Here is a 13,324-nt window from a genome sequence, read left to right on the forward strand (position 1 = left end):
TTGTAGTTCTAGTAAAATACATAGGAAATACTGAAATGTTTTTCATTATACTTAAAACTAAATTAGCAATGCATGTATTTCCAAAGGGCTTAGTTTTCTTTTCTTTGGTGTTACCATTTATGGGGTTTTAGTTTTCTTTTATTTATTTTTTAATTCCTGTGTTCTGGCCATACCCAGGAGATCCGTCTGCTTTTGATTTCTCCCTTAAAAGTTACATGGTAAATTTTCTTTCTCATTCTTCTGAGATGGAAAAATTTAAAGATTATACAAGTTTTAAAAACATGTTTAAAATGCTCATCCTATTGCTTGTTACTTATTGCAGCCTGAGGCCAGACTAAAAAGGTACCCGTTACTCGGCTCCTCTGTGTCCTTGATGACAGTGGGGACCCAGACAGGTGGTGAGATCGCTGCCGTCCACCATAGAAGCTTTAACCACAACCTAACAAGCCTTTCCTCACTTCTTAAGAAAGTTAGCAGATAGAGTGGTAATCACGGATGTATCACTGATGTGTTTCAACTATGAGCATAGAATTATTAGCATAGACTTTGAGGACTGCAAACTTTAATAGGAATGTACAGACTTACATTGTCCAGTACAGTGACCAGGGAGTTCAAACTGAGGTGCTTCCTAAGTGAAAGCTGCTCACAAGCCTTCAAAGTCTGTACCATAAAGAATGATATATACCTCATTAGTCAGGTTTTTTATATTGGCACCATATTGAAATAATATATTGTATATATTTGGTTGAATGAATATACTGTTAAAATTAGTTTAACCTATTTCCTTTTACTATTTTAAGTTGCCTATAGAAAATTTTAAATTATATTTGTCAGTGCTGGTACTAACAATTCGTGACATCTTTTTTAATTAAAAATTTTAAACTTTTACCTACTTTTATTAATCAGTTGAGATAAAATTCATCTCTATGTGCCTGAGATATTTCCTCTCCTTAAGCATTTAGGTTAAATCTATATATTACAGACTATAAAATGTGTTTGTTATAGATTTTAACTGTGCAGTGTAGTTATTATGTTTTAGTATTTAATACTATGTGATCACTTTGAACTGAAATGAAATGTGTAGTAATTTCTTATGGTTCTGAATAAGTTGCTACAAATGTGGCAGCTTAAAACCACATGTTAATTATTTTATAGTTCTGGAAATCAGAAATCTGAAATAGGGCATACTAGGCTGAAATCAAGGTGTTGGATTGCTCTTGTAGAGTCTCGAGATAACCTGTTTCGTTGCCATTTTGAGCATGTGGAGACTGCCCACATTCACTGGACTCTAGTCCCCTCTGTTTCTAAGGCCAGCCATGGCCAATCAAGTCTTTCTCAAGCTGCTACGATCAGATTCAGACTCTCCAGCTTCTTCTTTTCACTTACAAATACACTGGGGATTACATTGGACCCACCTGGATTATCCAGGGTAATCTCCCTATCTTGAGATCATTTAATCACATCTGAAAAATGCCTTTTAGTGGGTAAGGTGACATATTCTTTGGTTCCTGGGATTAGGACATGAACAACTGCAGGGGACATAATTCTGCCTACCACAGGACTATTTATCTTCAAAGGAAAGAAAGAAATCCTCTTACCTCTGTGTTTTATGTTAGTGAATCACATAGCATAAAGCAGACCTTTCTTCTGTCACCCTAGGAAAAGATACTTATAAAGATTGTTTTTATGTCTTTAGTATCTTCATTAAAACTTCCTTTGGCATATAAGCATCTTTATTTATAAAACATTTTTTAGGAAGTTGAAATATTATTTTGTTCCAGAATAAAGTCATTACTGAGAAAATCTCCAATAAGCATTACATTAAACTTTGTTACTTGCTGACTAAAACCTGTCAGTGCTGTTATATGCCTGCATTCTTCTGGTATACCTATTGTGTCACTCAGGTTCTATAAATACCTTCCAAAAGGGGAGGCTACTCAAGACATTGTACAATTAGATTTGGAAAGAATGGGGGAAGGACTTTCTGACTAAAGAAGTTTTGTAAATAAAATCTGCAGTCAGGTTGGCAAAGCTTAATTTTTTTTCATCATTATTTATAACCTTGGGTACTTTACTGCATTTGACTCCTTTTATCTACCTCAGAATAAACCCAAAAAATCTGCCCTTGCAACCCCATGGTTGTGATTAGAAACAGAAGTATATATGGTTTGCAAGTAGACATGTAGACATCTGTAGCCAGACAGTGTTAAAATGAAAGTCTCCACATCCACGTAAGTTATTAGTAACTCACCTGATTTATAACTTACTAACCCAAATCAACACATTTATTACTATAAGAATCAATTGGAATGTGGTTTATATAGTGCTTTTTAAAAGGCTTAACTACCACACTGGAGGGTTCTCTAGGGTTAGAAAACTGGTTTCTTGTCTTCAGCAGATGTAAATGTAAATAACAAGTAGTGTCCTTAATTATTTATTTGCCCTTGTGTACTCTGAGGTATCAAATTGGCTGTAACATTTTAATATCAAAATGTATTTCCCAAAATATGTCCTGTTGACATTTTCAAGAAATGTATACCATTCTTTAGGAAACTATTAGCTAAAATTACCATAGTATTCCACAATAAACATTATGCATGTAAGTTTTTTTGTCACCTCAGTGTTTGCATTCTAGGGTTTTTGTAATGATGCACATTGTATAGAGTGCTGAGTAATCCGTTATTACATAATGGTGGAGTGCTCCTATCAAATGTTGAGCAACAATTGAGATGGTAAATAGTATCATCTCAGTGGTCACTCATGTTGTTAAGCAACAAGACCAAACCTCAGTTAAAGGGTTTTAGCCAGGTTCTGGTGGCTCACACCTGTAATCCTAGCTACTCAGGAGGCTGAGATCTGAGGATCACAGTTCGAAGCCAGCCTGGACAAGAAAGTCTGTGAAGACTCTAATCTCCAATAAACTACTCAGAAAAAGTCAGAAATGGCACTGTGACTTAAGTGGTAGAGTGCTAGCATTGAGCACAAAGAGCTCAGAGACAGTACCTGAGTTCAAGCCCCAGGACTGGAAAGTATACAAACAAACAAACAAACAAACAAATGGTTTTAAGTTATCATACAGTAGAAAAGTTTAAAAAAAAAAAAAAAAACCCCTGCTAGCCAGGAAGGGACAATGAAGCTGTTAGGAGATGACTTTCCAGAAAATCCCATGTATTTGCTACTCTGCAAATGTAAACAGCTTGGGAATTTCTTATAAACCTGTAGTTGTTGAAGATGAAGAATGAAGTTTTATGAGATCCTGCTCATGTTAAAGGAGGTAAGGTAATGATGTGAACAGGGGAGCAGGTTAACTCCCTGATCTCCTCATTTGTCTACATAATGAGCTCCATTCTATTTGGGTAGTGGCTACTAAACAAATGAAATGGAAAAATGAAATGAATCCCAACTCAATATAGCAGCTCTATTATTTCTGGTATTTTTTATTGGTTCATGTATGGCTAGTGTCACTAATGTAGATCTCATTCCCATTGCATTTTTCTCCTTACGTGGAAAATCACTAATAATAATAATAATAATCCAGATTAGAATGTTTGTAAATTTGTGTTAGCAGTTTTCTGAAATTCAATATTAACATATTCTTGCTCTAATGTGCAAATCTGACCATTTAAAATTATCATTGAAGAGAAATTATGTCAGGCACCAGTGGCTTACACTTATAAACCCGGCTACCCAGAAGGATGAGATCTAAGGATTGCCATTTTGAAGCCAGCTCAGACAGGAAAGTCCATGAGACTCTTATCTCTAGTTAACCACCAAAAGAAGTGGAGCTGTGACTCAAGTGGTAGTAGAGTGCCAGACTTGATCAAAAAAAGCTCAGGGACAATGTCCTGGCCCTGACTTCAAGCCCAAGGACTGGCACCAAACAAAGAAAAGAAAAGAAAAATTAGAATATAATATCTTCACTGCTTCCATACCTGCTAACTACAGAATTATACATCAAGACTCTCTAGCTACTCAGGAGACAGTATAATCTACCCAGGCAGAAAAGTTCATAAGACTCTTACCTCTAATTAACCAACGAAGAAAAAAGAGAAAGAAAGCTGAAAATGGAGGTGTGGCTTAAGTGGTAGAATACCAACAAAAATACTAAGGGGTACAGCTCTCAGGCCCTAAATTCAAGCCCCAGTACCAACACACACACACACACTCTCTCTCTCTCTCTTTCTCATAAATTATTACTATTATAACAGGCAAATTAGTAAGGATAAAATAATGGAACATCCTTTAAAAATCTCACTGTACAAATGATTAATGTTAAATGTTAGATTTTTTTTGTAGAAGTCAGTGAACAGTAACAGGCTTGCAGTATTGGTGAGTTTAATACATTTAGTATTACACTGGAGATGTTAACTAACATTGTGAACTGGGAAAGATAGGATATTGAAAAATGTAGATTCTTGGTTGAATAGTTTGATCCGAGTAACTTAATGCCTTAGTTTTGGTCTGGCCTCACATGCTTTATATTTTATTTTATTTTATTGTTATTATTGTTAGTTAAATTACTGTTATCATTACAGTTCTTTATTCTGTTACTGAGTTTAATTTCCCTTTACAAAATATGCATGAACCAAAACTGTGACTTTGAGAGTATTGCTGAGTTGTTGCTGATGTCACTTTCATACTGTAATGTTTCTCTATATACCAGAGATCAGTATTTCAATATAACGATGTGCATGTTTTCCCCCCCTTCTCCCGCTGCATGCAGGGATTCGGGTTCGTAACTTTCGAGAATAGTGCTGATGCAGACAGGGCCAGGGAGAAATTACACGGCACCGTGGTAGAGGGCCGTAAAATCGAGGTGCATGTCTTCAATAATTCAATTTCTGGTTTCTATTTTTATTTCTCTTTGTATTACCTCACTTATTTCACTTTTGGACCCTGTCTTGTTTGTGTGTGCGCACATGTGTGTGTTTGCATCTCTCTGTTCTTCACCTTCTTGCAATCAACTATGTAAAAGCAACTGCTTCTCTCCACCCCACCCCCCCTGTTTTTGGTTGTTTGAGATTTTAGTAGAGAGAGAGAGAGAGAGAGGGAGAGAGAGAGTGTGGTGTGTGTGTGTGTGTGTGTGTGTGTGTGTGTGTGTGTGTGTGTGTGTTTTCCATTTACAATTTCCTCCCTTCCAAAATGTTCATCCTTCTGCTTCCTTGATTTTTTTCCTTTGCTTCAGTTTGCAAGACTCTGAATTCTTATAATTAGACCTAAAAGAAAAAAAAAAACAGAAAAGAAAGCTAACTTTTAAAATGTCTTGGAACTATCTTGCTTCTAACATTGTGTTCTGTAGTGAATCAGGTGGCCAGCCAATACCCTCTTTCTCTTGGGAGGCCAGTTCGCCTCCATGTGTATGTGGAATAGATGACAGCATGGAATAGATGATTGTAAAGGTTGTGGGGAGGGAAGATAAACCAAAACTCAGGAAGATTTTATATTTACCACAAGAATTTTAGCAGTTAATATCCTCAATGAAGAGGGTTTGATGGCCGCCTGGCTAGTGTGCTGTGGTTGCTCGTGTGAACCCCTGGGGTTCACCAGCCCTTTATATCAATGCACTGAAGGTTAACTGGCTCCTTTCCCCATTTCCAGTTTTTAAAGGTATTAAACATAAAAGCCACCATTTGAGTAAGATGTTTGCATATTTTGCTTTTTTCCCCCTTTCCAATGGTTTAGCATTTAGGGCCCTTCACTTGACTCACTCTTTCCATGGTAACTATACACAAAGCTGGCGATGGTGCCCATTGGCGGTAAGTGAAACCAAAGCACTAGAGAAGAAGCTTTTTAAAATGTAATTACAAAACAATTAAGAAAGAAAAAGTCCATCTGCCATCTCACATTAACACTACAAAATGTGATTTGACTTGTTGTTCTTCTTCCTTTTCCTTCCCCCTCCTTTTTATTTTCAATGCTATTAAGTAATGCCGCCTGGACTTTGGATGTACATATTGTTTTGTAGCAGTCTGAGCTGTTTGATTACTGACTTCATGGTGATTTTTATCCCCTTGCACATCTTACTCAGAGTTACTGAACTCCAGTTTGGCTGGTTTTATTAATGCACTTCCTGCCCCTATTTCCTTCCCACTTTCCCTTTTTCCCAAACCACTGTTTGTAGATTTTCTTTACCCTGATAGTTCTTTTCCTGCTTGGAACACCCTTCCTCACATTTTCTTATTTTTCCCTAGCCCATTATTCTTTTTGCTCAAACTCTTGCTCTTGCCCTTTTCCCTATTCTAGCTTCCCTTCCCTTCTGTTTCACTCCGCTATTGGTCTCTCGCTGACTGATGATTTCTGATTGGTTCTGGCTATTTTTCCTTTTAATTGCTTGGTTGCATTCTGCTCTAGCAATTGGTTCAAGCTCTTGCTCTATTCTAATCTCGCTATTTCCTTTCTCCCTTCTTTCCAAAACTGATTGTTTTTCCTTTCTTCTGTTGTGTGTGTGTGTGTATGTGTGTGTGTGTGTGAACTGCATGCCATCTCAGTCTCATCACTGCTGTCTCCCATTCATTCTTTGTAAATGTGAAATGTTTATATTTTTGGAGGTCAAACTAGAGCAAATGGAGTTTCAAACTGTCCTCACATGGGAAGGGTGATCACTGTACAAATTTTAAATAACACATGAAGATTTTTTAAATTCTATTTCTGTCTGAAATTGGCCTTCATAACAAAAATCTGGCACAATGTATATTACACAACGCAAAGTAACTCTTTTTAAAGTACACATTTCTTATGACCTGTCAATACAGTATATAGTTAAGTCTATGATGAGGCTTTCCTCTCCTGGCCAGAGCTTTTACCCAATGGCAGCCTGAAGTGTTCTGGCTTCAAAGTTCCCTTATCTTCATTCATAGCTGCTATGTTTTTAAGACTGTTCATCCTGCTTTAGAGAAAGCAAATATGTACTTTGCGATGAAGATGGAGTGAACCATAAAACAAAATAGTTATCTTATAGTTCACATATTTTTTAAGTGCCTACTCAAAAGTCCTTCTGAAGATTTATAACTCTTAAATGAATAAGCCACATAGGCTAGAAAATTTAGAATAGCCCTAAGTACTGTTGATATATGGGAATGAAGTTCCTACATTTTCTAATCTCATTAAAGTTTAAAGAAATGTCTACAATGCAGAACATAGGACAGGTGAAATTTACTTCATTATTTTTCTTTAAACCTACTTTATAACCCAGGTGGCAAGCCTGTTTTACTAATGAACTTAAAATTTCATTTGCAAATATAGTTGTTTCCTCTTTATTTTGTTTCTGTATTTTCCTTAACACAGAGACTCCTGTAAAAAGATGTATTTTTTCCTTTGGAATATTGAGTGATAAAATAGTCATAGCTTTCCACTTGGAAACCAAGAAACTTCATTTTACTCTTGTTAGCCTCATTTAACAAGCACTTAAATTTTTACATAAACATTTTGTATTGCTATATTATCTAAATCAATGCTACCAGCAACTTACGTTTTAAATTAAGTACTGTGTTACTAAATGAGCAAATTCATATTTGCTAATGTAATCTTTTTCCTCCCTGTCCCTTTTTCTGCATGTTATTTTTAGGTTAATAATGCTACAGCACGTGTAATGACCAATAAGAAGATGGTCACACCATATGCAAATGGTAAGAAATTACAAATCATCTTCAGAGGATATCACTTATATTCATATAAACATAGGAATTTTTCATATATTTCATAGAATCTGGAATGTTCCCTTTACCTATAAACTTTTTCTTTAAAATTTTAAGCCAATCTTTTTAGTTACTGAAGTGTTTTCTTCTTGGTAACTTGTACTTTCTACATGGCACAAGCATCCCATTCAAGGTTGCTTATTAAACCAAATTAGGAGTGGGGCTGTGGCTCAAAGTGTTAGAGCACTAACCTTGAGCACAAAAGCTCAGGGACAGTGCCCAGGCCCTGAGTTCAAGCCCCATGACCGACAAAAAAAAAATGTTTGGGGCTGGGAAGGTGGCTCAGTAGTAGAGTACTTGCCTTGTAAGCATGAGGCCCTGGGTTCGATTCCTCAGCACCACATAAGCAAAAAGAAAAAAGCTGGAAGTGGCGCTGTGGCTCAAGTGGTAGCGCGCTAGCCTTGAACTGAAGAGCTGAGGGACAGCACCCAAGCCCAGAGTTCAGGCCCCACAACTGGACCCAAAAAAAAAAAAATTAGGTGCCCTGGAGTACCTTCTTTTTCAGCTGGTGGAGCTCCTTTGTAACATGTTGCCAATTGTTCCTAAAACCCCTGAAAGGCCACTAAGTCTGCTTTTGCTATTGATCCCTCCTCAAATGAGCACAAGTGGAAAACATTAGAAGGATCTCTTGCTTTTCCTTAAGGCCTAAGAGTAACAGCTACAGGTAGTATACAGTGTTCCATTCTATGATTGTAAGTTATAGAGTAAGATGTATAAATGGTTTTCATTGAGAAGGGAAATTTCTAGAAATAATTTCCTCTAACATAAGTAGAATTACTGATCATCTGTCAAATGTAATTTGAATTTATGTTCTTCTCTAAATGAGACAGAAATGTAACTTTAACCTATATAGTACACAGTAGTTTTGCAAATTGGGGATGAAAAAAATTAGAAACCAAAGAAGCCAAGAGCTGAGATCTTCAGCCCACTGTCCCCTCCTTTACCTTCATCCTTCCATCCATCCATCCTCCCTTTGTTTTACTGGGAATTGAGCCTAGAGCCCCTAAACACTCTATCTCATGCTAAGTCACTCTGTCTGCAAATGTCTGAACCTACTGGTCTACAGTGTGGTCTTGTGTGCTAGTAAAATCTTAAATCAGGTAAAGAGGTATTAGTATTCAGTCTTTACTACTTTATTAAGTAGGAATGTGGTGTGCATGTGGGAGAGAGAGAGAGAGAAAGAGAGAGAGAGATGAGGGGGAGAGAGAGAAGAGAGAGGAGAGAGAAAACACACACTAGTACTGCAACTTAAACTCAGGCCTGGCCACTGTCCCTTAGCTTTTTGTTGGTTTGTTTGTTGTCAGTCCTGTGGCTTGAACTCAGGGCCTGGGCACTGTCCCTGAGCGTCTTTTGCTAAAGGCTAACACTCTACCACTTGAGCCATAGCACCACTTCTGTCTTTTTCTGTTGATGTGGTACTAAGGAATCGAACCCAGAGCTTCATGCATGCAAGGCAAGGACTGTACCACTAAGCCACATACCCAGCCTTGTCTCTTAGTTTCCACCCAAGGTGGACTCTCTACCACTTGAGCCACACTTCCACTTCCAACTTTTTGCTGGCTAATTAGAGATAAGAGTCTCATGGACTTTTCTGCCTAGTCTGGCTTTGAAAGGCAAGCCTCCTGATAGTTAGAATTAGAAGCATGAACCACTGTTGCCTAACTACTAGCTTTTTAGACTGATGATAAAAATTTATCAGCATATTATCAATGGTATAATCCTGGTAATCACTGCCTCCCTCACGTTTCTCATTTTTACTGCTATTAACAAAAGTTTCTTGCGGGGTTTTTATTTTTATAGTAAGTTCTTTTTTTTAACTATATACATATTTCATAGTTTTGATAAAAACACAATATAAGCTAGATAGTATGGCTTACTCTTGTAGTTCTAGCTACTTGAGAGGCTAAGAGTGGGAGAATGATGGTTCAAGGCCAGCCTGTGCAAAAAGCTTGAGAGACTCCACCTCAATCAATAAAAACATGGGGGCATAGTGGCCCATGCCTACCATCCCAGCTATAAGTGGAAGCATAAATAGAATTGTGGTCCAGGCTAGCTCAGGCAAAAAAAAAAAAAAAAATGAGACCTTGTTCAAAAAGTCAACCAAAGCCAAAGAGACATGGCTTGAGTAGTAGAGTGCCTTAATACTTTCCTTAATGTATAAATACCTTAATACATTCCTTAATTCCATCCCTCTTTGTCTCTGTCTCTGTTTCTGTCTCTCTCTCTCTTTCTCTGTCTGTCTGTCTGAATTTCTGTCACACACACACACACTGTCTGAATTTCTGTCACACACACACACACACACACACATACACACGACAAATTTCCTTTGGATCCAGAAGAAGCCCTTGATTACTTTTCAGAAGGCAGAAATTTTCTCTGGATTTAATTTATATCTGGCTCTATGACTGTACCAATTTCTTTATTTGTCTGATTCTATTTGCTTAACTATAAATTAGCAACTGCAGAATTTTAGCACCAGAATTCTTTTTAGTAACCTTTAAAACCCAAACCTCTCACCTTATTACTGAGCAAATGAGACCCAGAGAACTGTAGTATTTACTGAAAGCTGCAAATATAGTACTTCTCACCCTGTTTGCGTATTGTGAAAGTCAGTGGCATCTGGGATAATCCATTATAAATTGTACAGAACTAAACACATGCAAGGTGTTATTAACATTTTATTGTAAGAATTTAGAGGGAGCCTGGTGCCAGCGACTCACACCTGTAACCCAGCTACTCAGGAGGCTGAGATCTAAGGATCACAGTTCAAAGCCAGCCTGGCAGAAAAGTCCCTGTGAGACCAATTAGCCACTCAAAAACTGGAAGTGGAGCTGTGGCTCAAGTGGTAGAGCACTAGCATTGAACACGGAGAGGCTCAGGGACAATGCCTAGGCTCCATAACTGACTCCTCCCCCCCCCAAAAAAAAAAGAATTTAAAGGGAATGCTTAGGATGTAATAGTACCATTGATGAGGCAGGAAGACCATTTTGAGTTTTCTCTACATTAATACTCAAGCCTGATAGTCAAGAAAACAAGAACTGCTGCATCTGCTCCATTAATGGCTGAAGAAAAGATTTTGTATGCTGTGAGCTTTCTGGTGAATTCTTAACCAGTGTTCTCATATTGTTGGAATCACTTGTTACCTGTGTAACTTAGATATTTGACTTGCAAAACAGCCATGCTTTTGCAATTCAAATATGATTTGAACCCAGATTTTGTCAAAATTTCATGTAAAATAAGTACATAGCAAGCAAATTCATGTGAAAGAAGGGAGATTGAAATAGCATACCTCTAATACTAGTACTTGGGAGGCTAAGTCAGGAAGATTCGAAGTTTGGGCCAGCCTGTGCAGTAGTAGAGCCTGTCCAAAAAATTAGTTAAATAAAATCTGGGAGGGCTGGGAAGGTGGCTCAGTGGTAGAGCACTTGCCTTGCATGCTCAAGGCCCTGGGTTCGATTCCTCAGCAGCACATAAGCAAAAGGAAAAATGCCGGAAGTGGCACTGTGGCTCAAGTGGTAGAGCGCTAGCCTTGAGCTGAAGAGCTGAGGGACAATGCCCAGGCCCAGAGTTCAGGCCCCACTACTGGACCCAAAAAAATAAAAATTAAAAAAAAATAAAAAATAAAATCTGGGAATTTTAATAAAGTTAGCTTTTTCTTTTTTCCACTCATATTTTCAGAATAGCAAAGTCTAGAAGCAAATTTTTGACATCAGCCCTTTACCTAATTTAAATTGTTTAATTTAAATGTCCATTATTTAAAAAAAAAAAAACCTCAGGCGACAATATTTCACCTCTAGACCTCTTCTCTTTTTTTTGGTCGGTCATGGAGCTTGAACTCTGAGCTTGGGCGCTATCCCTCAGCTCTTCAGCTCAAGGCAAATGCTCTACCGCTTGAGCCACAGCGCCACTTCCAATATTTCACCTCTATAATCTTAACTTCTCAAGAGGCTGAGATCTGAGGATCCAGGTTTGGCAGCCAAATCTAAGAAACTGATCTCCAGTTAAGCAGCAAAAATCCAAAGGTAGCAATAAGGCTCAACCAACCTTAAAGGAAAAAGCAGAGGCCCTAAATTCAAGCCCCAGTATTGGTATGCATGTGCACATGCACACACACATATTACTTAAGAACCACACACTGAAGTTGAGGATATGCCTTGAATTATATCTTCCCTTTTTTACACAGTGAACCCCAGTGAAGTACCATGGGAAGGGATTTTCACTTTACTCAGAAAACTTGCCATGGTATAATTGAACCTGGAGCCAAAGGTCCAGATCAAATTTTAATTCAGTCAAAGGATACTTTTATGAAACAACAGCAGTAGTAAGCAATAATAAAATGATGTGTAAGAACTTGAAGTGTCATGTGGTACCTACTAGATGACACATTCTGCCTTCTTTTCTGTTCAAAACTCAGAGTAGTCATTTGGGTAGGGCCATAAGAGAACCTCCACAAAGCCCTAGGGTTTATTTCTGTTGCTTCCTCCTCTCATTCACTCTCCATCTTCCTCCTTCCTTCCCATTCTCTTCCTTTTTTTTTTCACATGTACCCATGCCTACCTCATTATCCCTCCAACTATGCTTAGGTGATTGCCCTCTCATGTCTTACCTCAAGCTGGCATTCTAAAGGAGTTGACAGCCCAGATGTGTGAAGCCTTCTTCATGTGCACTGATCACTTTTCTTCTGTAGTCTTTCAAGTTCACTGCCTTCTTTTCTGTTCTAGGTTGGAAATTAAGTCCAGTAGTTGGAGCTGTATATGGCCCTGAGTTATATGCAGGTAGTATTTACATTTTCCATTTGTGCTGTTTAACTATAACAGCATCTGTGGATTTTCATTTGGCTATTCCTTGATCATCTTTCTGAATTTTTAAATCTTTTTTAATGTCCCCAGCATCCAGCTTTCAAGCAGATGTGTCTCTTGGCAATGAAGCGGCTGTGCCCCTATCAGGAAGAGGGGGTATCAACACCTACATTCCTTTAATCAGTAAGTAGCCTATGTTGACCTGGCATGGGTTTTAACTCTTGTGTCTAAAAACAGTGTTATGCTAAGATTGGCTGGGGTTTTTCTGTGTGTGTGTGTGTGTGTGTGTGTGTGTGTGTGTGTGTGTGTGTGTGTGTGTGTGTGTTTCATGTGTTCCTGTTCATGTTCCTGGGGCTTGAACTTGGGGCCTGGATACTGTCCCTGAACTTCTTTTTACTCAAGGCTAATGCTCTACCTCTTGAACCATAACTCCATTTCCAGCTTTTTGATAGTTAGTTGGAGATAAGATCTCACAGACTTTCCTGCCTGGGATAAGTTCAAACCTTGATCCACAGATCTCAACCTCCTGAGTAGCTAGAATTACAAAGATTACAAGTGTGTGAGCCATGGGCACCCAGCCTACAGATATATTCTTTTTCTTATCTTTTTTTTTTTTTTTTTCGGTCATGGGGCTTGAACTCTGGGCCTGGGTTCTGTCCCTCAGCTCTTCAGCTCAAGGCAAGCGCTCTACCACTTGAGCTACAGTGCCACTTCCGGTTTTCTAGTGGTTTATTGGAGATAGAAGTCTCACGGTCTTTCCTGCCCGGGCTGGCTTTGAACCGAGATCCTCGGATCTCAGCCTCCTGAATAGCTAGGATTACAGGCATG

The 13,324-nt window shown here is 38.2% G+C and overlaps 1 protein-coding gene across 8 annotated transcripts in view; it reads left to right on the plus strand.

Moving 5' to 3' along the window:
• Rbfox2 (RNA binding protein, fox-1 homolog (C. elegans) 2) overlaps positions 1-13,324 on the plus strand; it is a 237,058-nt gene that overhangs the window by 205,333 nt on the left and 18,401 nt on the right. For all 8 annotated transcript variants that reach the window (XM_013024892.1, XM_013024894.1, XM_013024900.1 and 5 more), the window contains 4 exons: positions 4,724-4,816; positions 7,565-7,625; positions 12,419-12,472; positions 12,587-12,679. In XM_013024892.1, the coding sequence (XP_012880346.1) occupies positions 4,724-4,816; positions 7,565-7,625; positions 12,419-12,472; positions 12,587-12,679 (301 nt within the window). The remainder of the gene's footprint in view (positions 1-4,723; positions 4,817-7,564; positions 7,626-12,418; positions 12,473-12,586; positions 12,680-13,324) is intronic.

This window comes from Dipodomys ordii, unplaced genomic scaffold, assembly GCF_000151885.1.
Source record: "Dipodomys ordii isolate 6190 unplaced genomic scaffold, Dord_2.0 Scaffold79, whole genome shotgun sequence".
In the NCBI taxonomy this organism is placed as follows: Eukaryota; Metazoa; Chordata; class Mammalia; order Rodentia; family Heteromyidae; genus Dipodomys; species Dipodomys ordii.